Here is a 26,715-nt window from a genome sequence, read left to right on the forward strand (position 1 = left end):
ACCTGCACAGACAGCAGACATACATGCATAACATAAAGAAATACAGCATAGGAGGCTGCTAAAAATGTAACTAATATCTCCAGAACTACCAAAAAGACACCTACATTCTAGATCACTAAACACATAAGAGGCTATCTCTGTGGTCAAAGACATGCAGTAGAATATTAAAACCAGCAAACATTAAAACAATATGACACAGAACCAAACATGCCAAGTGCCACAAAAAGCTACTGAGTTACACATTTCTTCTGAAAGACTAACCCTGTGAAGGCGGGAAGCCTCTAAGCCCAGCTTCTTTTTGGGACACACAGGTAGCCTGTCTGGGGTTCTGGTCTTCTTTAGGACACACACATGATTGGTGTAGAAGCTCTGGCTCTCCTTTCTTTGGTGGGAGTTTATGCTTTTGCTGTGAAGTCATGTATTTATCTAGGAAATTGGCTCTTTGCAATCACAGCCTAACTCAGGTGATATCCACCCTGGGCAGGACTATGCTATTCTCCTGTGTGGCTGCTTCTGCTGAGAATGACCAAGTAGTGAAGCCATATTTTCCATAGTTATTTTTAGACACTCTAGCAATAGTCTGCCGACTCCAATAAACCTGGACAAGGGGAAACATCTAAAACCTTGGTATCAGCTGCACAGCTCACAATAGAGTCAATTATAAATGCATGCATGTTCCCCTTACTACTGCATCTGAGCCTCTGGGAAAACAAGACATCCCATGAGACTATATCACCTACAACTCAATAGTCTGAAAAACTCAAGACCTTACCTGCTATCGTGTTGAGAAACATCAAATACTCAAAGTTGGAGATTTCCCTTCTTTGCCAGCGCTGAGTCATATTGGAAGACTTATACAGCTGTCGAGGAGTGGCCAGTGATATCCTCCTGGAAGGTAAGCAGACCAGAAAAACACTTTGAGTCACAGCTGTCAAAAGTCCAGTTGCAATTAACATCACTGTTTGACATCAGTCAGTAATTTGTGGCTTGGCCTTCTTGGGTGGATTATAAAATATTTAGTTGTAGAGATCAACTCTATTTGAGAACTCTATTTATAGAGAAAGATAAGTCTGGAAACAGCTCTACCTGTGAAAATATAGTTGTAAATTGGTAACTAGAGTACACAGGCACAAAAATGGTAATTACTGTGATCAAAATAAATCAAAGAAGACTAAACCCCACAGGAAATCTACTGTATAACAACAAACTCAGTTACACGGGTGCCTGGCTGCCTTACTTCTCCGTGGCAACATGCCTGTCATTGAACAAAGGCAGCACACAGCACATAGTCTCTACCTGCATGATAAACACCTACCTCTAATGGAAAACAAAACAAACCAAAACAATGAGAACTTTGAAAAAAATGCAAAGGCCCAGGAACGTAAACATAGCTTTGTTGAATAGATCACCATCATGGTGTACATCCAGGCTCAAAGTATTTATCTGAAAATTAAGGGATTCCTCATATATTTTGAAAAGAATGATAAAGACACTTGGCTCCTGAAGCTGTTAAAATTTATGCTGCCCTTAACACTGCAGTGCTTTCCCCTCAGTGCTCCTTGGCCAGGAGAAACACCTAGCAGTTCTGTCCACTGCTGGTTATGCACTGGGAGATGGTGGTGTGGAGGTGGTGGGATTGTCAAGAATAGAGGCCTTATGAAAGCCCTAGGCCATAGGGCCACTGTGCTCAGGAAGAATTAATGCTGGTCTTATAGAGTGAGTACGTTCTCAAGACAACAGGCTGCTATAATAAGGCAGCTCTGCATGTTTGGCCCATCTTACACAGCCATTTTTCTTTCTTGCCCCTAGGAACCCTCATTACAGGCTGAGTAGATAAGGCCTGATCTTGCATGATCAGCTTCTGAAACTGAAGTAAATGAATCTGCTTTTTCTGTATTACCCAGCACCAGGTTCTCTTACAACTGAAGCAAGGTGACTAAGGCAACATCTTAAAAGTAGCCACCTAGACTGAAACACTCATGAAGAGAGACGGAGAAGCCCTTCGTGCGTTCACTGCAAGCAGCTGCAGTTTCTGAAAGGGCACGCACCTCTCAGGCACTTCATAGCTTCCCAGGCACTGGAACCAAAACTGACCCTGACACCTTCACTTCCCTGGACCCAAAATAACACTTCACAGAGGTTTTTTTTTGTTTGTTTGTTTGAGCCTGGTAAACACCAAACACACACCCCAGTCTTCTCAAAGACGTAGGGAAAATAAGGGCTACCTAATGTCAAAGCTGAGAAATAAAGTGTTAAGTAACATAGCGAGGCCATCAACTCTAAGTACAACCAGTGTTTCTCTTGGATCCTGAAGAGAACATCAGAGAAGATTAGTGAGTGTCCCATGTGGGATGTGAGCGTTTGCCAGTAGTTTTTTTGTCCAATGTGAAAAGACTGTTTTTTAGACCAACATGAGTCACCTTGACAGAAGATGAAAAATTAAGAATTAAGAATGGGGAGGGGGGGGTGCGTGATAGTGCACACCTTTAATCCCAGCACTCAGGAGGCAGAGGCAGGCGGATTTCTGAGTTTGAGGCCAGTCTGGTCTACAAAGTGAGTGCCAGGGCAGCCAGGGCTATACAGAGAAACCCTGTCTCGAAAAACAAACAAAAACAAAACAAAACAACAACAACAAAAAAAAAAAAGAAAGAAAGAAAGAAAGAAAGAAAGAAAGAAAGAAAGAAAGAAAGGAAGAAAGAAAAAGAAAGGAGGGGGGCGATGACACAGTGCTCTAAAATTTATTTATGCAATTTATATAATATTTTTATAAACCATGAGTCCTTTAAGGTTTAAGAGAAATAGTTGTGTCATAATTAAGACACAGATTGTCCCTTACAATGGGAAGTACTCAATGAACCACACTGTGAATATTAATTAATCAGAGAGGCATTCATGAGGCTATGCTACCTTAATGGAAATCATCTCTTTGTCCTGAACTTGCTTATTAAGCAACAATCTGATTTGCAATGTGACCTCCTTGGTGAGCTTGCCTTGGTCTTGGCTAAAGGATGCTGAAGTCAGTTGTTTGGGGAAGGTAGCTGCCTTTGAATTTAATAATGCTTTGTTGTTTAAAATTAAGTGTCTGAAGGCTGTAGCTGAAAATCCCTGAGAGCTGACTGAATTTTGCATATTCTGACAGAAGCAGGGGTCAAGAAAGCACAGCACAGATTCCTGGAGTCTTTGTTATCCTACTGGGACACACCAAAGCATTTTTGCTTGGAAGAACACGCACTACCTTCTGACCTTCCCCATCAGGCACATGCAGCCTATGGGAGTGTGAAGGGCTCTGTGTGCACAGGTTTTACTCAACTATGCACCCTCATCTATGGGTGTGTGCATGCATGTACACACATATATATATCATGCACACAATCACATTTTATGAAGTGCCTTTCCAATTTTGAAAACCTCCACACAGATAATTTCCCTTTTTATGGTAGATGAGAAGGTCATTACTCTCGCCTGCTATCATTCATTCTTTTAACCACTACGTACTGAGTTCTTTCTAGATGTAGACATTCTTCTTATTACCCGGCTTGTAGGCGGCAGGTCTAGGCGAACTGCTTGGTTTCAGACCTCAGGACCAGGGGCTGAGATGCATATTTTACATGCCAAAGCAGACCTGGCCTCCAGGTTCTCCTATCACCCCTCAGTCCCTACCTGGTGTACCTGGACTTAACCCTGAACTTTTTCAGCCCAGGGACTGCCCTTCCCAAGAAGCTCTTTGCTATATAATCCAGACATTTCGGTTTCTTCTTCCCTCTTCTTCTTATCCCCTTTCCTTCACACTGCCTGCTCCTGCTTTCTCTCTTTCTCACCCCCCTCCCCCTCCCTTCCCCATGGTGACTTCTCTGGCCTTTCTTGGAGCCAGTGAACTCATCTGCCTGGAGCAGCTTCCCAACAAACCTGCATATATATATATATATATATATATATATATATATATATATATATATATATATATATGCAGGAGAATATAACTTATCATCTATACATAGTTCTCCTAGCCTCTTTTGTTACTTCAAGGACTACATGTCTCAGAAATATGAAAACTGAGCCTGCAAGAATATTGCTAGGAAAGCAAGAATGAGTTGAAAGTTTAAGGAGAAAACAAGCCTAGACACCAACCTGGTGTTTCAAGACTGTGGCTTTAAGAAGTGACAGAAAAGGTAAATCTGAGTATTTTTCTACCCAAAAAAGTAGTCTCTCAGAAGTCAAAAGAATCAATATCTACAAGAGGTAAGGCATATAGTAAGTAGGAGAGGCGTTGTTTATTTTAAATAAATCCTATTCAGGCAGGCTCAAAAGCACTGCAGGAACTCACACATGCCCTAAGTAAGCCCTTAGGCAGTCACTGAGGAAAATGCTAGGGGGGTGTAGTGGGGGATGGGAGCTTACTTTTAACCAGGAAGAAATTCTTGATGATTAAATGTCTAATGTGTGAGCACTTGGGAAGGAAGTAGTGATAACCATGAGTCAGCTTAGATTTAATCAATGAGAACAAGTCTTACAAACCACTCTCATTGTTTCTGATAGATTAAATGCAGTTTTCTTTGACTTGTATTTTTTATACATGCTTCATTATTTACTAATGCCTTGGTTTAATCTTGTCATTCTCCTCATGAATATCCTGAGCATGTCTACACATGCCCAGATTGCTCTTTTACCGGAAGCTGACCGAGAACATCACGCACGAGAACTCTCGCTGGAGAGCACTTAGGAAAGCTTTTTGCTATTATGCACTGAGCTGTGAGCTACAAGGTGAAGGATAAATAAAACACAAACACTATCTTTAGATGCCTGATATCTATTTAGGGAAGATGGAGAAAGACTGGCCTTTTCACACAGGAGTGCTCTGTGCTCAACTATGGGGTTTTAACGGTTTGTGGTGCACAATGCTGGTTGGCTTTCTATGCAGAGACTGTGACTATACTCTTTTTCCTCAGGGAGGAGGTGACAAGAAAACCGAGGTGTGTCTTCCAAAAGCTCTAGAATGCAGAGGATCCCTGAGCAAACACTACCACTGCTTTAGAGGTATAAGGGGATCTCTTCTAGTCAAAGTGGCCTGAGATAAAGATTCTCAGAATCGTCTGAGAAATACGCTCCTTCTTAAAACACAAACATTTAAAGAGAAATCAGTTGTGTCTTCTCTCTATTGGTTGTGTGAAGTGGGGTGCCAGGGACAACAACACTGATTTTGTGATCAGGATGCTAATCCAGAGCTGATATCACTAAATATCTGAACCAGAACCAGTAGTGTCTTAACTCTTAGTTTCTCTCTCTCTCTCTCTCTCTCTCTCTCTCTCTCTCTCTCTCTCTCTCTCTCTCTCTCTCCCCTCTCTCTCTCTGTTGCTCTCTCTCTCTCTCTCTCTCTCTCTCTCTCTCACACACACACACACACACACACACACACAGACAGAGACAGACAGACTTCAGGCACTCAATTTCGCGGAACAAAGCACAAACAATATACATAATTAATAACTGTATTTTCTGTTTAGATTTGTTCCTTTTAATAACATGAGGTTTTCAATGGTTCTTCAAATATTACAAATGAAAGATTTAAGTAAAAGTTAAAAGTATACTATAATGAATAATTACTGCTCTCAGTAAATCAAAAAATCTTTTATTAACTTAATAAAGTCATTTATATCTAGCATTTAAAACCATAATCTATTTGCTACTACCTAGTACTTAACAAAAATACCATGAGAGGCTTTTGTTTTGCTAGTACTGTAAGGCTTTAACTAGAAAGATGCCTCCTCCTTCCTCCTCCTCCTCTTCCTCTTCATCCTCTTCCTTTTGGTTTTCTGAGACAGGGTTTCTAGGTTTAGCCCTGGTTGTCCTGGAACTCACAAAGACCTGCCTGCCTTTGCTTCCAGAGTGCAGTGGATTTGAGTGATGTGTGCCACCACTGCCTGGCAAAAGATGTCTTCTTTGCATACTAACTTTGTAATCACTGCAGTCATTGGAGACATGTGAGTAAGTCTGCCCTAGCCATTCTCTAAAGTTCAGTGCAGAGGTATCCATAATGTCCTTCCCTACAGATAATCCACAGAGCAAGCAAAGTCCTTATCCTTAGAAATTACTGTATGTAAACAAACCACAGATAATGTGTAATGTGATATAATTACCTGGCTTGTGGCAAACCATAGCTGGTCCCCACTCCAACCCGAGGCAAGCTGTAGACAACTTTTTTAACTGTTGCTTGGTCAGGAAAATTAAACATCACAGAGGCTGCAATAGAAGAAAAGAAAGGGCTTTAGCAAACGACAGGAGAAATGACCACTTAGGACACAATATTCAAGGGTCTACAGTGTCTTGTCTGCAATGGTAATGAGTCTTCATGGAGGATCAGCCTGTTCTACAGCTTTGTCCATATGAGACAGAAACCAACATCTTCAAACACACTTGGCTTTGGTGACAGCACACAAACAGGAATACAGACAATAATCAGTTAGTATTTGACATGCAAATGAATTGTATCAAGGGTAAGCATGTTATTTCTGGCTCCTTCAGAGACTTACTTCGGTTCGCCATGAACACTTCCAGCGCAGTGTTCTGCAGAAGGTACCGTCTGGAAAAGACAGCTCGAATCTCACTGAACATCCATTTCCCATGAAGTCCCTCAGTGTATGCAAGAACCTAAGAGAAAGAGGTGAAAGGGAGAGTAACCAATACAGCAGGAATTTCACATCTGGAGAACACTTTATACAGAGTGCTGTATAAATCTAAAGGAGTTATCTTCTGCTTTCATGATATATGATGATGCTGAAATCACCCGATTCTGTATATTTACATAATTTCCAACTTTCTAAACTCTCTTAACTCAAGAGGAAACAAAGGACTAAAACCAATTATATATTAAAAATGACCCTGTGACTTAAACAGAAAGTATCCTGTTGGTACTACCAAATCTTTGTCCTTTTTCTTTCTTTCTCCCTTACTTCACAGAAACCAGTCAGTTACCACTGTGTTCAGTTTTCCTGACTGGTCTAAGAAAGTTTTTGTTTTTTTTTTTTGTTTTTTTTTTGTTTTTTTTTTTGTAAAAGGCAAGATAGCAGATGTTCCTAGGTTTGCAGGTCACATGTTCTATGCTGTTACTGTTCAATTTATCCCTGATAACCTGTCAGCAGACAAAGACAATGCAGAAGTTAGGGGCTGTGTCCCAGTAAGACTTTATTTACACTGAAGTGGCTGCAGTTGGAATACGGATGGAATTTGGTTTGACCCAGGGTCTAGGGCAACCATAACATGATTCCACTTTTCCCTATTGCCTTGTAACTTTGGTGGGACACTTGATTAAAACTGTCTAATGAGGATAGACCTATAGGCAAGTGAGGATGCTTTAGAAATGCTAATAACACACATGGCAGGAGGCTGACACTCTCCTGCCCTTCTTTGACTGGAGATGTAACAGCTTTCATCATAGCAGTACTGCAGAATCATGCAGAACATCCCACAGGACACGGAACATTCCATTGAACTGCCTGTTCCTCCACTCACGTTAGTGCTGAACTGACGAAGCTACATTTTCAAAGTATATAAAGCACACTCTGTCTGATGCACCAACGCTGCTATCAGCACATGAACGTCTTCTCCCGGGACCTGCATCTGAACTTAAACTTTGGTGAAAACAGAAAGTACTCACACACATTAGGTTTCTGTTGCTTTGAAAATAAGCTATGAAACTCTTTAATGGTTCTTTTAAAAACCAAATTCAATATCTGTTTTTAATTTTGTTTTGGTATGTGTGTGTACATATATAGGGCATATATGCATATGTATATCCATATGTGGATATATATGTATGTGTATATATAAATATATGTGTCTTAATGTATGGATATGTATCCACATATATGGACATATATATGCTGATGTATCTGCCTTAATTGTTTTCCACCATTTGGGGAAGTAATTGTGTGCATGAATGTTTTGTTTGCATATATGTCTGTGTACCACCATGAGCATGCCTGGAACCTGTGGAAGTCAGAAAAGGCAGTCAGATTATCTGAAGCTGCAGTTATTTGAACTCTTGTGAACCACCATGAATGTGCTGGGTCCTCTGAAAAAGTGCTCTTAACAACTGAATCATCTCTCAGCCCCTCCACCTAACATTTTCAGGTGTGGTTTTCCACTGAATCTGGAGCTTAGCAATTCATCTATTCTGCATGGATAGCAAAGAACATCCATTCTCTACTGCCCTAGCACTGTGACTGTTGCAATATACTACCATGTAGAGCTCCTGCGTGTAGTAGCTACAAGGGGCCTAAGTCAGATCCTTGTGCTCCTGTGGCAAGCACATTATGATCAAGCAGCCTCCAGGACCCATTTCCAGTTTTGTTTTGTTTTAAGATTGATTTATTATATGTAAGTACAGTGTAGCTATCTTCAGACACACCAGAAGAGGGCATCAGATCTCATCATAGATGGTTGTGAGCCACCATGTGTTTGCTGGGATTTGAACTCAGGACCCCCGAAAGAGCAGTCAGTGCTCTTAACCATTCCATTTCCAGTTCTTAATTTGCTGGGAGTCATTCTAAGGTCAGAAGGTCTTCAGAGGTGGTTGCATGTGCGTGAGGTCTGAGACACTCTGAATTACTCTTGCTAAATCTTGGCTCTGCCATTTGCTAACTTTAGATCTTAGGAAATTTACTGACTTCTTTTGACTTTTGTCCTCTGAAAGGTGGTGACAATAATAGTTGTCAGTGGTTACTTTAAGAACCAGTGAACGTGAAGGGCCAGCTCTATGAAATTTTTCCCATATGACAACTCCTCTCAGTTTTTAAATGCAAAACTTCTTCCCATGTATTTTACAAAATGGTAACTATGGTGACTCACTGCGATTCATATTTACTTAGATAATATAACCAGCTGCACTTCTGAATTTTATACACTAGTATAGTTTTTATTTTTTTTTGCAGAATGTAGAAATAGAAGAATACAAGATTGCCAACATCATTTGTGTTAAGTAACAAATATCTTAAAACAAATAGTTGAAAACTGCTTATGATTATTTAATATCTGCATACAATTATTCCATGAAGAAAAAATAATTAGGAGCACTGAAATTCAAACGGTCCACTGTGTAAGCCATGGTAGTTTCCTGGGAAGCCTCTGCTGGGCCCCTCATACTAGTCCTGGTGTGCCATGGTGACAGTTCCGTTCTGTGCTTGGGGATACATCTTGCACACCCAGACACAGGTACGTTTTCACTCATGTCTATCCATAGGAACTGTGTTATAAAGAACATTTGCATAGAGAAAGGCCATTGACTTGTTTGAGCTAATTTTATATCCAGCTACTTCACCAAAGCTGTTTATCAGGCTTAGGAGTTCTCTGGTGGAATTTTTAGGGTCATTTATATATACTATCATATCATCTGCAAAAAGTGATATTTTGACTTCCTCTTTTCCAATTTGTATCCCCTTGATCTCCTTTTGTTGTCGAATTGCTCTGGCTAATACTTCAGGTACTATGTTGAAAAGGTAGGGAGAAAGTGGGCAGCCTTGTCTAGTCCCTGATTTTAGTGGGATTGCTTCCAGCTTCTCTCCATTTACTTTGATGTTGGCTACTGGTTTGCTGTAGATTGCTTTTATCATGTTTAGGTATGGGCCTTGAATTCCTGATCTTTCCAAGACTTTTATCATGAATGGGTGTTGGATCTTGTCAAATGCTTTTTCTGCATCTAACGAGATGATCATGTGGTTTTTGTCTTTGAGTTTGTTTATATAATGGATTACATTGATGGATTTTCGTATATTAAACCATCCCTGCATCCCTGGAATAAAACCTACTTGGTCAGGATGGATGATTGCTTTAATGTGTTCTTGGATTCGGTTAGCGAGAATTTTATTGAGTATTTTTGCATCGATATTCATAAGAGAAATTGGTCTGAAGTTCTCTATCTTTGTTGGATCTTTCTGTGGTTTAGGTACCAGAGACACTGAAACTTATAGAGGAGAAAGTGGGGAAAAGCCTTGAAGATATGGGCATAGGGGAAAAATTCCTGAATAGAACAGCAATGGCTTGTGCTGTAAGATCGAGAATTGACAAATGGGACCTCATGAAAGTCCAAAGCTTCTGCAAGGCAAAAGACACCGTCAATAAGACAAAAAGACCACCAACAGATTGGGAAAGGATCTTTACCTATCCTAAATCAGATAGGGGGCTAATATCCAACATATATAAAGAACTCAAGAAGGTGGACTTCAGAAAATCAAATAACCCCATTAAAAAATGGGGCTCAGAACTGAACAAAGAATTCTCACCTGAGGAATACTGAATGGCAGAGAAGCACCTGAAAAAATGTTCAACATCCTTAATCATCAGGGAAATGCAAATCAAAACAACCCTGAGATTCCACCTCACACCAGTCAGAATGGCTAAGATCAAAAATTCAGGTGACAGCAGATGCTGGCGAGGATGTGGAGAAAGAGGAACACTCCTCCATTGTTGGTGGGATTGCAGGCTTGTACAACCACTCTGAAAATCAGTCTGGCGGTTCCTCTGAAAATTGGACATAGTACTACCGGAGGATCCCGCAATACCTCTCCTGGGCATATATCCAGAAGAAGCCCCAACCTGTAAGAAGGACACATGCTCCACTATGTTCATAGCAGCCTTATTTATAATAGCCAGAAGTTGGAAAGAACCCAGATGCCCCTCAACAGAGGAATGGATACAGAAAATGTGGTACATTTACACAATGGAGTACTACTCAGCTATTAAAAAGAATGAATTTATGAAATTCCTAGGCAAATGGATGGACCTGGAGGGCATCATCCTGAGCGAGGTAACCCAATCACAAAGGAACTCACACAATATGTACTCACTGATAAGTGGATATTAGCCCAAAACCTAGGATACCCAAGATATAAGACACAATTTGCTAAACACATGAAACTCAAGAAGAATGAAGACTGAAGTGTGGACACTTTGCCCCTCCTTAGAATTGGGAACAAAACACCCATGGAAGGAGTTACAGAGACAAAGTTTGGAGATGAGACGAAAGGATGGACCATGTAGAGACTGCCATATCCAGGGATCCACCCCATAATCAGCTTCCAAACGCTGACACCATTGCATACACTAGCAAGATTTTATTGAAAGGACCCAGATGTAGCTGTCTCTTGTGAGACTATGCCGGGGCCTAGCAAACACAGAAGTGGATGCTCACAGTCAGCTAATGGATGGGTCACATGGCCCCCAATGGAGGAGCTAGAGAAAGTACCCAAGGAGCTAAAGGGATCTGCAACCCTATAGGTGGAACAACAATATGAACTAACCAGTACCCCGGAGCTCTTGACTCTAGCTGCATATGTATCAAAAGATGGCCTAGTCGGCCATCACTGGAAAGAGAGGCCCATTGGACTTGCAAACTTTATATGCCCCAGTACAGGGGACCGCCAGGGCCAAAAAAAAAAAAAAAAAAAAAAAAAAAAAAAATGGGAATGAGTGGGTAGGGAAGTGGGGGGGAGGGTATGGGTGACTTTCGGGATAGCCTTGGAAATATAATTGAGGAAAATATGTAATTAAAAAAAAGAAATAAAAAAGACTTTACTTATTGTAATTAATGTGGCAAATCTTAAATAATTTAGAGTTTCTTTTCCTTTTACATATCTGGTTGTTTATAGATTATGAGCACCATTTTGAAAAGCTTAAATATTAAAAAAGTCTTTCTCACCAAAAAAAAAAAAAAAAAGAGCATTTGCTCAAATACGTAACTGAGAAAACAAACTGGACTGAATTTATAGTCTTTCGGGTCCACCTTGCTCCTTCACTACTTGCTGTTAAAATGAATTTATGCCCCTGAAATATGTTCCCTCTATCAGCTTGCATGATGTAAGGCCAATCAGAAGCCACCAAGGAGTTACATGGAGAAAGGGCTTGCTTCCTGTGCTGCACTCCTTCAGAACTGCCTGGTCTCTGTGCCAGCTACTGAGGTTCACAATGGCCAACTGACCCCACTGGCCAGCAGTTTGCAAGGACTTCTAACCAGTTCTGGAGCAGCGTCTCTGGTGAGGGCGCACCAGGAACAGTTTTACTGACTCCTTGGAGGGAAATTCCCGGAAAGAAGAATGCTAGCTAGAGGACTGCTCCAGCAGGACCCTGTGGACCCTGTGTCTGTGCATTCCAGAAGCTATCTCATGGCAGAAAGGCCTCATCTCAGACTCTAAAACCAGCCCAACATACTCCTTCTCCTTATATGCAGAATTTCCATAGTTCTTAGAATTTTCTTTATTTCTTATTAGCCATTCCATCATGGCTTTACTCTTGTTTTAATTACATTAAATTATTGACATTGTTCTTCAGCCATATACATTGTTAAGTGGTTTCTCTCCACTGCCTGGATTCAAAGGCTTCCTGAAAGGCAGCAAGAAAGGTTATGCGGTGAGATTTTAGACACCATGGGGAAATCGTAAGATGGAGAATAGAAGGCTCTGCACATGGAGGCAGAGTGGCCAGATGGAATACTATATGCATGTGATGAGGAGTTTAAATCTATTGGTGTGCATTTCAGAAATATAAAGGAAAATTACGTATAGTCAAGTAAATGCTGATTTTATGGTATGTTTCTATAAAAATCTGGGCACCAAGCCCAGGTCCGAAATATGGACCGATATAATAAAGTCGTCCATGTATACCTACAATTGTTATATAATGCTACCTAACTTTTAGGACCTTCCATTGCAGTGCTTCAACTTGCTCTCCTCCTAGTCTGAGATAGTCTCCTAAATTATTCAAGTATTTTTATCAGCCCTTGAGGTTTCTGGTTTTGTTTGCTTCAAGTCAACTTTCCCACATCCCTTGGCTGTGTCGTCCTGCTTCTGCAAAGTAGCTAATATACTACAAAATCTGACCACTACTACTTCATTTGCTTTCATTTCCTCAAAACGGAATAAATATTAAGTTCTTTACATTCTAAATCTTATGGAATCCTGTCACTTTTTAAAGTAGCCACTTACTGTTTTCAGTGTTTGGTAAACAAAAGTAAAGAGAAAAAGACTATGGTAACCTGTGCCCTAATGCCATCCTCACTCACCTGTGAGCTGAAGCACACGGGGAGCAGGAGGGAACACCGACTCGTAAACCACCTACCCAAACGTACGCTTAACACACATTATCTGTGATCATGTTGAAGAAAAATAGGGCGGGTGTGCACTCATGTGGATCAGACATGGACAACATTGTCAGAAACATGAACAGGGCTGTCAAATCAGTTTTGTCTTTTCTTTTCCTTCAGAGGCGGCTAATACTGTGTAAACTAAAAGTTCTCGTATAGTGATGGCCTGGCTGACCTTAGGTCACCTAACACACACACTAGAATGAGCAGCACATAGACTTCCTCTGGGGATAGGGAAAGCGCAAGTCACGAGTAGGGTAGGAGCTGCTGCTAAGAACGACTGAAACGCCCGCTGCAGAGGTTGGATGTGTCCTCCTCAGTGCTCATGTTTTATTAACATTTCCAGTGTCAACAGTACAATTAAAGGGCTTGCATCCAACCTTAAGTTACAGGTTAGGATTACTTTTATAATTCCATGTAAATTACAAATGGTTCAGGACTATAGTAAATATATTCAAGAAAGAATAGGTCCAAAGAACTCTCAGGAATTTATCCACACATGAATAGATGTGTTTTTCCTACATCTGCCAGCAGAACTGGGAAGACTCCCCACCTGGAAGAAAAGCAGAAGTGGGGATGGGAGGAGCGGCCCTATGCTGCTGGCTGACACCCTCTCCAGCCTGTCACTCCTGCTCGGGTGATGCTACTCCCCAGCAGATGCAAGGAGAAATAAGAGATGCAGGTTCTTTTCTACTTCATTTTCATAGCACCCGTCTCTTGCTAGAAATACAAATAGAAATACAAATCCTGCTCCTCCTGGGGAGTGAGATCTGCTGAGGGCGAAGATCCTCAAACACAGGCCCACGAGGCAGTGATGGAGAGATGAAGAGTGGGCACTCTGATAGGGGATTTAAAAATCCTCTTTCAAGACAAGGTATTCTCAATTGTTTATTTTCAAAACAAACTGGATCAATTTGGACTGTGAATTTAAAGATACTTACAATTAATCTTTGATGGTAGATTAGTAGGTGATTTTAGCATATAGCTTGTAAGAACATTGAGTAACATTTAAGAGTGAATCTGACATTTCCTCTAACAATGTGAATATGATGTTCATCACATTTTATTCAATGCTATTTTAATGGCTGCCCAAATACTTTATTCAGATATTGTGTTAATTGTACATAATGAGATTCAACTTGGAATATAAATTATTGAAATATGTTTTCTACCAAGAATCCAACAGAAATCATGTATATGTCATTATATCTTTTTTTACAATGAAAATTAATTTTTCTCTCATACAAATTATCCCAACCACAGTCTCCCTTTCCTCAATTCCTCCCAACTCCTCTCTCCCTTTTTTAAATTTTTAGCACATTTTAAAGAGAGGTAAATTATATTTTTATAACTATTTCTGTATTTTTTTGCAATCAGTAATATTCTCTAATGCCAGTAATAAGCTGGCAGGCAACAGAATTAGTCATCTTATTGAGATGAAATTCTAATATTATTTCATATTTTATGTTTAGTAATTAAAAATACATCATATCCTAAATTAAGCAATGTTGTTGTAATTCTGATTACTAAACATTTGCTATCATGTCCTTTACTGATATATGCTATGAGATAGTTAGGGGTCAAACACTCTGTAGTTGAGAGTTTATGTAGCCCACCCATAGATGGCTTTTTATATATTAATCTTTAATTGCCGTATTTTACCAACTTTGTACATGCTTACCATAGACTTAAGTCTTCCAAGGACCTGCCCTCTTTCTAGTGGTGAGCCTCAGGTAGCTAACCTGGGTTTTGTTTTTTATTTTTTTTATTTATTTTTTTTTTATTCTTAAGTTTGCTTACGATAAGGAAAATATGAGCTAATCTCACAGAATGCTTGTGAGGTCAGAGAATATCACTCTTTTTAGAGAAAAACACACACACACAAGATCTCTGGTCCTAATCACTAGAAATGACATTATCAACAAATGCATGAAGAACCTCATACAATCCTTCACTGAACTAAAAGCCATTGCCTGTGTTCTTGGCTGTAACTTGTATCATAGATATTAGCCAAATTAACACCTCTGACCTCAAGGCCCAGGTCTAGAGCAACAGCCCCGTTGCTCTTCATCTGCAGTGAAGACTGTAAGGACACTTCCTTGTCTTAAAATAGAGTACAGTTAGTCCTCCTTTGTTCTGACTTCTCTTAGTGCTTTCCCTATTTCATTGTCTTATGGTTACTTTCATTTAACAGATACTACAAACTAACCTCCGAGTGACTGGTGAACAGCAGAGGCCCATGAGAAAGCAAGGCCATGGATATCAATGAGGCATAGTGGGCTATGGGTCCAGGGTGTCAGTGCATGTGTTGTGAGGAGGGAAGGTGAAAGATGAGAACAGTAAGGGAGGGGTGGGAGCCAGATTAACAAGGCTAGGTCAGACAAATTATACGGCTTTTGGGCCCTGGTCTGAGAACAATGACATGCCATTTGAGGGTTTTCTGCGAAGATGCCAGATCATTAAATTAGCGCTTCAGAAATCATTGCTGTGACTACAGTGAAGAAAGGATCTTAACAAGGAAACAGGGGGTTTGTCACAATAATATACATAAACAGTAAGTCATTACTAGTTAAAAATTATAAACTCACCCAAGAGAGCCACTTGTGTCCTTTGCATTGTCTTACACTGTGGCAAGTACTTTGAAGCTGGTCTATTTTATTACCTGTGTCCTTCAGAACTGGTAGGGCATGAGGGTGGAGACCGGACCAGATTCTATCCAGTCTATTACTCCTTACGAAGGGCACTTCAATCACTTTGGTGGGTGAAACACTTAGCAGTTTGAACTTACAAAAATGTTCAGAGCTGCAGATGGAGTCCTTTGCAAAAGCACTCTCCAAGGTGTGGACCGAGGAAGGGGAGCCGGGAAAGCGGTTTTGGTTTTGTCTGAAGCATGAATGTCTCCAGGTGTAAGCGCTGTATCTTTTGGCTGTGTTTACCAATTTCTCTGGCAAACTCTAAAAATCTTACATTTTTCTCTTTGCTGGTTTTTGTTTGTTTGTTTGTTTTTGAATGGGGGCTGGGCAAAAAAGTTATAATGACTCTAGTTTGTAGAAACTAGAATATTAACTTCTTTTGCAATTTTCTGCACTGTGACAATTTTGTAACTGGTCACACTTATACTTTCTTTTATCTTTAGACATTTTCCTCCAATTTCAGATCTGAGTTCTCATGCTTTCTTTGAACAAATGTGGTAAAAGTGCTATTTAGATATTACAAATTGTCAGGAAAGTTGTTTGGACTTTTGAAGATCTGTCAGGTGAGATGCTAATGTAATTATTCTAACATCCAAACTGGTCAATGTTTATCAAGCAGACAGAAAAGAGAATTGCTTTTTTTCTGGCAATCTAGTTATGCTATGATAGAATTCTCACAATTTACAACTTTTTACTGTGAAGTATTTAAATACACAAAAAAGTGAAAAGTGTCTAATGTTGTGAGAAATCTTAATATTTTTAAAATTAGACTCAAGCATCTCTTACCAGGTTAGCTTATATTCAAGGGGACTCGCAGAAAGTGCACAAAACAGAAGCTCCAATGTCATTGCAGCTCTGACCCACAAAGCTTCGAGCATTAAACACCCTGCAACAAACACTTTGTCGACAGACAGCAGGCTTCTGTGCAGCACATGGCACACACACAAAGTGGGAGCTATGGATGCTAACAGCGCTGTGAAATCCACATTTATCCACCCTGCACCTCTCCCCGGCTCGGAAGCCAACCATTCTGAATACTTTTCAGGTCCCCAGTGTGCCATGTTCTGTCACTCTTCAGTGACCCTGCACATAATGTTTCTTCTGCCTGCCAATCCCTCACTGTTGTGTTCTGTTCATCAACTGCCATTATCGATTAAGCTCAAAGAATCTACTGCCTCTTCTGAGAGCCCTGCACTCACCTCTTCATAACAAAGCAAACCACCATAACTCTTGGCTTACTTGGTGTGTCTTCAACACCTGTGACGCTACAACTCACTGAGGACAGAAATTCTCAATGTATCTCATTATTTCCTGGTATTTGATGGCCATGTTAAAGCAGAAGCTATCTAACACATAAGTTATTTAACATCACTAAGAAACCATGACTATCTTAGCTGATCTGAATTTAATAATACATATGTTCAGAAAAGTAACTTTTAACAAACTTTATTAGACTTATTCACTTTGTTTTATGTGTGAGTGCTTTGTCTACCTGCATGTTTGTGTACCACGAGTTTGCTGGGTATCAGTGTGAGTCAAAAGAGGGCACTGGATCCCTTGGAACTGGAATTAGGGATGTTTGTAAGCTCCTGTTGGGTGGTGGGAATTAAATCTGCACAGGTTGCAAGAACAACAAATGCTTTTAATTGCTAAACCGTCTCTTCTGCTCCTAAAAAAGTTCTTTTAATTAATTAATTTTTGTTTTTTTTTTCTAAAAAAAGTTCTTAACAAATATGGCCTATAACAATTTAAACCACTCACTGGGGGGTCTCAAGTTGAGCTGCGTATGGTGGCTGTAATTTCAGTACTTAGAAGACAAGGGTAGCAACTCACAGGATTGTAACTCCTAAGCTGGTCTGAGCTACACAGGGAAAGTCTTTCATGAACAGACAAACGAACAAGAATTGGCTTGGAGATTTAGGGCAGTAATAGAGGACTTTACTAACACCCTCAAGGCCTTGAGTATGACCCGTAGCACTGTGAAAAGAAGCAAATACACAAGCAAGCATTCAAAGGCCCCAGACTGATTCCAAGTTTATTTCAGACCGGATTGAGCAGGATATGAGTGTTTCTCCTTTCTAAGGTTGTGGTGGCTATTCTTGGTTTTCTACTTGACTATATCTGCAATTAACTAAAACCAAGTGTCTGGGCACATCTGTGAAGGACTTTTTCTTAATTAAACCATTTGAATTGGGAAGATGCACTTTTAATCTGGCCCTTTGGGTTGTGAAGATCACCTTTAATCTGGGCCATACCTTCTAATGGCAGCCTATGTAAAGAATATGAAAGAAGAAAGCATTTGATCTTTGCCCATTGCTATCTGTGGCAAGTTCATTCCTTCACTGACATTAAAGTCTACTTCTTTGGGATTCTAATGTATTCTAAAGAGCAGTTGAGACATCCAGCCTCATGGGCTGAACAAAATACTGGGTTCTGGAACCTTCCGTTGGTAGATAGTCATTGCTGGACTAGCTGGACCACAGCCTGAGTCTACGTTTTGTTCCTTTAGAGATCCTCGACTAATACAGATGTTCCTCTGTACTGGGTTTACATAGCAGCGAACCCACAATCATGGCTATAGCAGAATGAACTGGGATGGACAATTCATATAAAGGCAGTTATCTCAATAGGAAACTTAGGATTCAGGTCTGTGAAAACCCTGCCTAGAGTCACACTTATCATGAATATTAGCTATCTGGCCCAACCAGATAATCTATCTTGACAATCTAAATGTGAGGTATTCAAAGACACATATACACAATAGAGAATGGGAAAGAGCCAAAAGCAGCAAGAAGACAGTCAACAGGAACCACAGAGCCACGGGTATTCAGAGGAGCAGAAGCCAAGACAGATGAGATGGGTCTTGGTGCAGGCATTCTGTCTCTGGCTCTAGGTGTATCTGGTGACACTTAGCCCTCCCCGGCTCTAGCCACATGGACTTGTTTTCAGCCTCTCTGACATACCAGGCTGCCTCCTATGATTTAAAAAAAAAAAAATGCATGTCCCTCCCCTCCTGGAGGCATCTTCCCTCCCTTCTTTGCCTGGTTCATTTCTCATTTGCCTATTGTAGTCTTTTTCAGCAGACTTGTCTGGCTAATTGTAATTTCTCTACTGGGTGATATCAAAGCAATATGCATGAGTTCTCCCCACAGCATGTATCCAAAGGAAATGTGAACAGATTACATATTGTACCAATGGCATCTCTTCCAAACTTAAGACCATGTATTCCTCCTTATTACTGCATTGCTATTATTTAGTACAGTGCTGAAAACCCAGTAAAAATGTTTTTGTTGGATTATTAAGTATATATGGAGTCAGTATGTAGCTGGAAAAGGACAGAGTGTGCATATCATTTTAATCTCACTTGACATCTATGATTGTATGAACAAAATATTTCACAATTTAGCTAATAGCTATTATTGTTTTATACTACTTTTAATATTTCTCTGAAAATAAAGTGGTTTATTGGAGCTTTAGTGACATTTCAGTTTTAAGAAGGCCCCACAGAATTTCCCATTTGTAGGCTAGTGAGATGACTCAGTGGGTAAAGGTGCTTGCAGCCAAACCTTTTGACCCGAGTTTGATTCCCAGGAGTCACATGGGAGAAGTAGAAAACCAACTCCTGCAAGTCATTCTCAGACTTCAACACACACACACACACAAACACACACATACACACACACACACACACTAACACACACTAACACACACACTAACACACACACATTAACACACATAAACACACAGTAACACACACACTAACACACACACTAACACACACATATACACTAACACACACACACACACACACAACAACCCCTCCCAAATAAGTATGTGTAATTTACAAAAAGGAATTTCCTACTTGAATCTTTCTGTGTTTCCTCAGAGGAAACTGACCCAGAACCCACTTCTGCTCCCTGCTCCACCATTGCCATTAGATGACTATTATAACTGATCATGTCAGATGTGTCCTCTCTTCTTCCCACACCTGAGTCAAGGCACTCATCCCAGGGACAGAGGAGATGAGGAAAATGCCATTCCGAAGAAGGAACTAATGCACAGGCCACTCCCTCCTTCTCTGGATATCCCTGAGATGATGCTAAGTTCAGAAGTGCTGATGACCTCAGTATGAGAAACAAGGAAGCCCAGCGTAGCCCACCATGGCAAAATGGAGAAAGACGGTGAGGCCGAGAAAAGCAGCCAGCTCAACCAGCCCAGGAGACCTCCTAGTTCTAGGACTTACTCACTCAGCTTGCTGTCATCTACAAATGTCTCCGTATGTGTTTCTATGTCCTACATCCAAATTATCTTTCTCTAATATACACTTTTGAATTAGGAAATCTGTACACAGAGAGGACACCAAGTCTGTTGTTTTTTGACCCAGGCTTCATGCTTTGCTCTTTACCGAAAGAAAAGAGTCTCTGTGTATCAGTTTAATTCTCCATAAAGATAAAACTGCCCTAGACAATGAAATCTACACAAACTTTAAAATAAGCAGGTATTAAATGTTTTCAATGCATCGTGTTCTATAATAGCTCTCCCTGTTTGCTTGGGAAATTCCTATTAGTAATATCTGCCGCTCAAAGCAGCATTTATCTAATCTACCATCTACTAAGTGCCTACCATATAGGCACCTGGCTCACCAGGAACCAGGACCACAAGATGATTATGAATAATTTTCTAGTGAAAAGACTTGTGTGTGTGTGTGTGTGTGTGTGTGTGTGTATAGAAGTAATTAGCAGAAGGAGGATGCTTTAGTAAAAATTGAGTTCAGAGTTTGTGAAGAGTATTTGCTCATAAAAACCTGACTCTTGGGCCTTGAGAGTGCATGTAAGGGCTTCCCAGGTGGATTCTTTCTCTTACCACTGGTGGTATGCTGGCTCTACTCTTCCAGCAAGAGAAGCTACTGTGAGAACCAAGCTGGAAGTGAGGGAACTCACATCCTATCCATAAAGTCTCATTTTCTCATGTTGGTGTGCTAATGCAGTTCTTTTCCTGAGATAGGGGCTGTAGGTAAGAACCTGGGTTTTATCAAGTACTTGTAACAACGTTCTACCAACAGCTCTTCCTCATACAGCACGAGAATGCTGTGGGTACTAACCCAGTAACTGGTCTTCTTAGTTATGGTGTAACTAGCTCTGGTTATCTCTTGAACTGGTTTTCTCATATATTACTTACTACATGATACTCAGTACTACGTCTGTCATATGTGAAGATTAATCTTTAAAAGCATATTGTGCTTCAACTAGAGACAATTTGGCTCCTGAACTTCCTATGAGCTTTATACTTCTGCTCCCAGTTCTCTAGATGGAAAGGTGACTGGCTGTTTAAGAAACACCCTTTGGGGCTAGAGGGATGGCTCACTGGTTAAGAGCACTGACTGCTGTTCTTCCAGAGGTTCTGAGCTCCATTCCCAGCAACCACATAGTGCCTCACAACCATCTCTAATGGGATCCAGTGCTCTCTTCTGGTGACTTCTAACTGAAGACAGCAACAGTGTACTCACATATACAAAATAAATAAATCTTTAAAAAGAAAAGAAACATCTGTTACTCTTTGCTGGGCATGGATGTCATCAGGAGGATACTTGTAGCACGAGGAAACAGAATTGTAACTTGGAGGTGAAGAGTCGGCCTGACTCTGCTTACTCTGCAAACTGTACCTCACTAAGGACTGGCTCATGCATCCCAGGAATAAGTCCTCTGTCCATAGGCAATGCCTTCTAGCATCACACATGAGTTGAGCATCAAATATAATCTACTATAATCATAATCTACTAAGTTCCAGTAATTAAGTTTGATGCTGGGGGTGATGGTAAACAAGACAGAGAGGTCCCTCCTTTCACTCTGCCTGTGCCTGTGTCTACAACGCAGGACAGACATACCTTACTGGCCTGCTGAAGGAATGGAATGAGTCTTTATGTAGCGTTCTTATAATGGGCTTGTCTGCTGTAAGGCAGTGCTTCCAGAGGTATAAGGCTTTCCAGAGCACTCACTGCAGAAAAGACACTTAGAAAGTGCCATGACTTCAGACTCAGCGTCCAGTGAGTGTGAGCTCTGGGGAGTTCTGGGATCCTGCTGAGGCAGAAAAAGAACAAAGCCCAGGATTCCATCTATATTCTGGAAAGAATGCCGTGAGAGCTGTCTAACAGTGACTTTATGAGGATAAACCTGAGATCTCAATTAAGGAGAAGCAAGTGATGGAAGCTTCACTTCAGATGGGCACAGAAGGAAAGGAGAGGAAAAGTGGACTGACTGTGCTCTAGACAAAGTGGGAAAGTCTCGGTGAAGTCACTGATGACCTAGTGGTGCTGCAGGCACTGGAGGAAGTGAAGCTATCCGCCATCTCTGTACAGATCGTGACACACATCAATGATGTGAGTAATATAAGTGTTCAGTCACACAGACATTGGATGGGACCATCACTCTGCTACTACTGTCAGAGGCAGGGGTTTCTGCAAAGGAAATGTGGTAATAAAATCAATTATCCTATCCACACATGGACAGACGGCCAGTAAATAAAATTAAACTGATTAAAGTTGTGTTCTCCATTGATATGACCAAGCCCCCTCTACAGCCCTGTTTTCTTCCCACACAAAGCTATTTCTATGTCTTACTTTGACACCATGCCTATGTAGACTAGCTTCTTTCTGAATGGCCTGGTGTGTGGCACACAGCACAGCAAGGGCACTGCATGTGCAGCTCCATGGTACACACCCCATGTACTTTAATAAATGCTTTAGAAGATAAGTCAAAACGTATACCAGAGACACCCACATCATGAGTTCATTTGTGAAAAACAAGGCTAATTTGGCACAGATTTCTGTGGAGTACGTACACGTGTTAATACATTTAACTAATCATATTTCAGTATGGTTGTGTCAGAATTTTGTACTAAAAAAAATCATTGACATTCCTTTATGTCAGAGCAGAATGATTCTCATTGGGTAGACGGGTACATTTTAAATGATGCTCAAGCTCTGAAATGATGCTGCTATAATTTAGATGGGCATTCCGTCGAGAAATATCAAAGTTGGTATGAAAAAGAATGATACATGTATATGTATAAAAGTGTCCATTTTACTGTATTACATGATATATTAATATAGTGACTTCTAATGCACAGAAGTGTGTGTGTACATGATTATTAGACGATTTATAAATTACTTATGGTCAATTGGCAAGTAAAAGGTGGCCTGAAAGGAGAACCCACGGGAAGGCACTACAGGACAGATCCCTCCTACCTGGGTAAAGTATACTCTGCCCCATCTTCACAGGACGACCACCACTGATTTACAACTCCTTTACTGAATCACAACGCTCCACAGGCTTACACACACTGAGCTTGCTGTGCAGAAAACAACTGTGTCCTTCATGGCTGGGGAGTGTGAATGATACTACACACAAGAAACACTGGCGTGATCTATCCAAAGCTAGGATACACAGGCAAGTGCTGTGACCCACAAGTTTCCGATCTTGGTGTGTCATGTGGGTTTGTATCTTCCCCTGATAGGTTAACTTAGTACCTGATGGAGTACTCAGGGTAGTTTTGTTTACCACAGCATCATGTAGGCTGGCAGTCACCCCTGGGAGTGAGAATGCATGTAATTACCTTATGCTATGAAGTCTAAGGTATTTTTTTTAAGAGAAAAGGAATACAAAGTTACAAAAAAAAACCCCAAAACCAAAAAACAAACAAATAAACAAAAAACCAAACTGAGTAAGTGCCTGTTTACTTATAAGAAGAAAAGTTACAGAGGAGGCCCACTTAGGGTGAGTTTGGAAGCTCACACTAGCCTGCAGTTCTTGGCACCCCTCAGTTCTTACCAGGCCCTGTGGGTGTGGCCTGAGCTGGGATGCCCGGCTTAAATGAATGTCATCATCCTACCTCATTCCTCACCACTTTACGATGACTTCTCTAACTTGGTAATGAAGATGACAGGCTGGGGATGTTGTCACTAAGTAACACTTCCTACAGCTCTTTGCACAGCATTCTGCTTCATGCTTTTTAAATTTAGTTCATAGTGTGATCTTATGTCACTTTTAGGAATTCTGAACAAAATATATTTAAAATATTTTAGAATTCACAGAATATACATGAAATGTACCAATTTTCCTCCCGATTTAAAAAAAAAAAAGAATTCCTAGTCTCTGGATTAGGGACTGATAGGCCTATGTGAGAATTTATAGCTGGCTCTCTTTGTGAGCCCCTTCACCAGGTAAGAAAAAGATAACTTTAATGCACTGTGAAATAAGAACCTTTGTTTGCTTTGATAAATGCCCAAGTATCTAGGCACTGAACGGTACCACAACAGTAAATCGATGCTAAAGAAAAATTATACTTCCTTCAACTTTTTACCTTCAAGATTGGCTCTCACGCAGCAATATTAAAAAGAAAGTTTAATATGTGATAGCTGACAATTTCACCCTAATCCCTGCTCTGCTCTCCCCCAATCCCATCCCCCCCAACTTTTCCCCTGAACTGAAGTCCAATAGACAGCGGGAGAGGAGTCTCGGGTATGCTACAAGCCATTCAAGTCTAATCGAATGGGTGTAAAAACATATATAAAAAGATGAAAGCACTCTGCTTTACATATGGCAAAACACATCGGGAGACTCTGAAAAGAGAAGTCAGACGTTCCATAGGGGCAGGTTAGGTCTGATGCTAATGCCGGCTTAAGATGGTGACAGTCTGGAGCGGGGAGCCTGGCCAGGCTGCTTTAATTTCTCCCTGGAATAGCTCTTGCCCAACCTTCTGCAGCACATCAAAGTCTCTGGAGCTCAATTAAAATTGGATTATATTGAAATGCTCCATCTATGGGAGCTGTGTGCTCACTAACACTTTTCTCTCAGTAATACTCCAGATGACAGTTGCCCATCCCAATTTACACAGTTGTCATAGAGACGGGAGAAGAGCAGTGGAGAAGCAACACAAAAGAAAGGTAAGGGCTGGGCTTCCTGTGTTTCTTGGATCCTGTTTATTACACCAGCGACATTATTGCACTCTGTGTTTGTGCATGACGTGAAGACAAAGACAGCCGATGCTGGCGCTGGGATGCAGGAGCTGTGGTCAAGTGTTTGCAGCTTACTGAGAATCATCCTCATTGTCCCTGCAGGCCAAGGGACAGAGTGTGGCTGACAAGACTAGAAAGTGCCAATACCTACTTTTTAGTTACAGGTATGACCTACAGAGAACAATCCTTTTCTTTTCCAAATCTGCCATTTAAAATGGATAAGTGTGTGGTGAAGATAGTAAACCATTACTGTCATACTCCTATGTTTTAAAATCATGCTGGATTTGGTCAAATCTAATGAACAGTAATGGGTCCCACCCCTGACACAGAAATAGATTTCCAAATTTGGACTTGGAATTTATTTCTGGTTTTAATGACCAGGTAGGTGTTCTATAATCCTTGCTAATTTCTCTTCTCACACAAAAACCTATCAGCCCAGGAAGAACACTGTCAGCTTCCTCCTAGCCTAGCGCTGAAGACAGCTCAAGTGCCTGGCAGTTCTAAAGAAGGTTGTGCTCTGCGGTGTATATGGCTAGTAGTGATCGGACATTCTCATGTCTGTAGACTGTTGCTGGCTCTGTGGAAACTCTAAGCTTTCCTATAATTGGCTTACTGCACTACTAAGACTCTTCTCTTCCCCCTGTGGAGTCACCATGGAAATTGACCAGCCACTGCTATTTTATGGTGTGGTACACTATTTTTCGTGTGGTAGACCCTCCATAACTGTAGGTCGTTTTCTCCTGGGAAGGTGTGTGAGGATTGTGAAGCTTCAACAAGGCAGAAAGCACAGTGCAGGCCAAGGGGGAAAGAAACAAGGATGTGTCAGAAAATCTAAATTTGTCAAAACAAGCCCTGGTTTACACCAACAAGAAAGGTTCTATAGCTTGGGTCCTGACAAAGCACAGGGTATTTATTTATTTATTTATTTATTTGCCCAGCTGTAGAAAACACCATCTAATGAACCTATCTGGGGCGGCTGTCCCCATCCTGTCAGGCATGTCAGGAAATGACAAGCACTGGGGACAGGCTGCCGCCAGTCATAGACAGGCCTGCCAGCTGGAGAGTTCAGCCCCAATCTAATCACATCACCAGAAAATAACTTTCATGCTTTCAGCTTGACAGGATGGACTTGAGGAAAAAAAACTAGGATTGAAAACAATGCTTTTGTTTCGATTACCCTCAGTTTTGCACAGTAATTAAAAGCGTCCACTAACAGGCCCAATGAATGTTACTTTATAATAATGCAAAAGAAAAAGCCGTACCATAGAAAAAGAAATAAATTATCACATGGAGAATGTGGGCACAGAAAAAAAGGAATTTCAAACCATCCTGGTCTCCTCCAATGCACCAGACACATCACCTCAGAAAGTCAACTCTATTTTCAGTTCAGTTTATTGACACTCAAATTGCATGTCTTCAAAACAAAGCTTTCAAGGCTGATTTTATCCTCACAGATGAAGAGAGTAATGAGATAAAACTAGAATTTACACAAGACTGTGAGAAATGCCTTGCTTTGGTGCTGTTGGGGAAAAGTGTCATTATGAACAAGGACACCACAAGCTGGACCACCTTTACCAGGGACTGGATGAAGACCTCATTTCAACTAGACAACTTTCTATCTCAGCATCCTGTGGACATTGTACAGCTCTACTATGGTCACATGTCCAAAGCTGGCCATAACTTGTGTGTGCTCTCGTACAAACAAATGGAATAAGGTGTGTCACATACAATTTAGCGTTTTTGCTGACAAAACCATTTCCATAGGGTAACTTCTGGTGCTGTCATCAAATCCCAAAGTGTCAAATACAATGCTCTAAGCATATCTATGTTGTGGAGACCTTTTTATTCTGATTATGAAAAATAGTTGCCAACTCACATTT

General features: G+C 40.8%; 1 protein-coding gene across 11 annotated transcripts in view; it reads right to left on the minus strand.

Annotated features, from left to right (window-relative positions):
- Positions 1 to 26,715, minus strand: part of Nbea (neurobeachin) — a 558,554-nt gene that overhangs the window by 91,810 nt on the left and 440,029 nt on the right. For all 11 annotated transcript variants that reach the window (XM_006501527.4, XM_017319586.2, XM_006501520.4 and 8 more), the window contains 3 exons: positions 6,528 to 6,645; positions 6,135 to 6,237; positions 773 to 888 (listed from right to left, as the gene is read on the minus strand). In XM_006501527.4, the coding sequence (XP_006501590.1) occupies positions 773 to 888; positions 6,135 to 6,237; positions 6,528 to 6,645 (337 nt within the window). The remainder of the gene's footprint in view (positions 1 to 772; positions 889 to 6,134; positions 6,238 to 6,527; positions 6,646 to 26,715) is intronic.

The sequence above is a fragment of the Mus musculus genome, chromosome 3, assembly GCF_000001635.26.
Source record: "Mus musculus strain C57BL/6J chromosome 3, GRCm38.p6 C57BL/6J".
Classification (NCBI taxonomy): domain Eukaryota; kingdom Metazoa; phylum Chordata; class Mammalia; order Rodentia; family Muridae; genus Mus; species Mus musculus.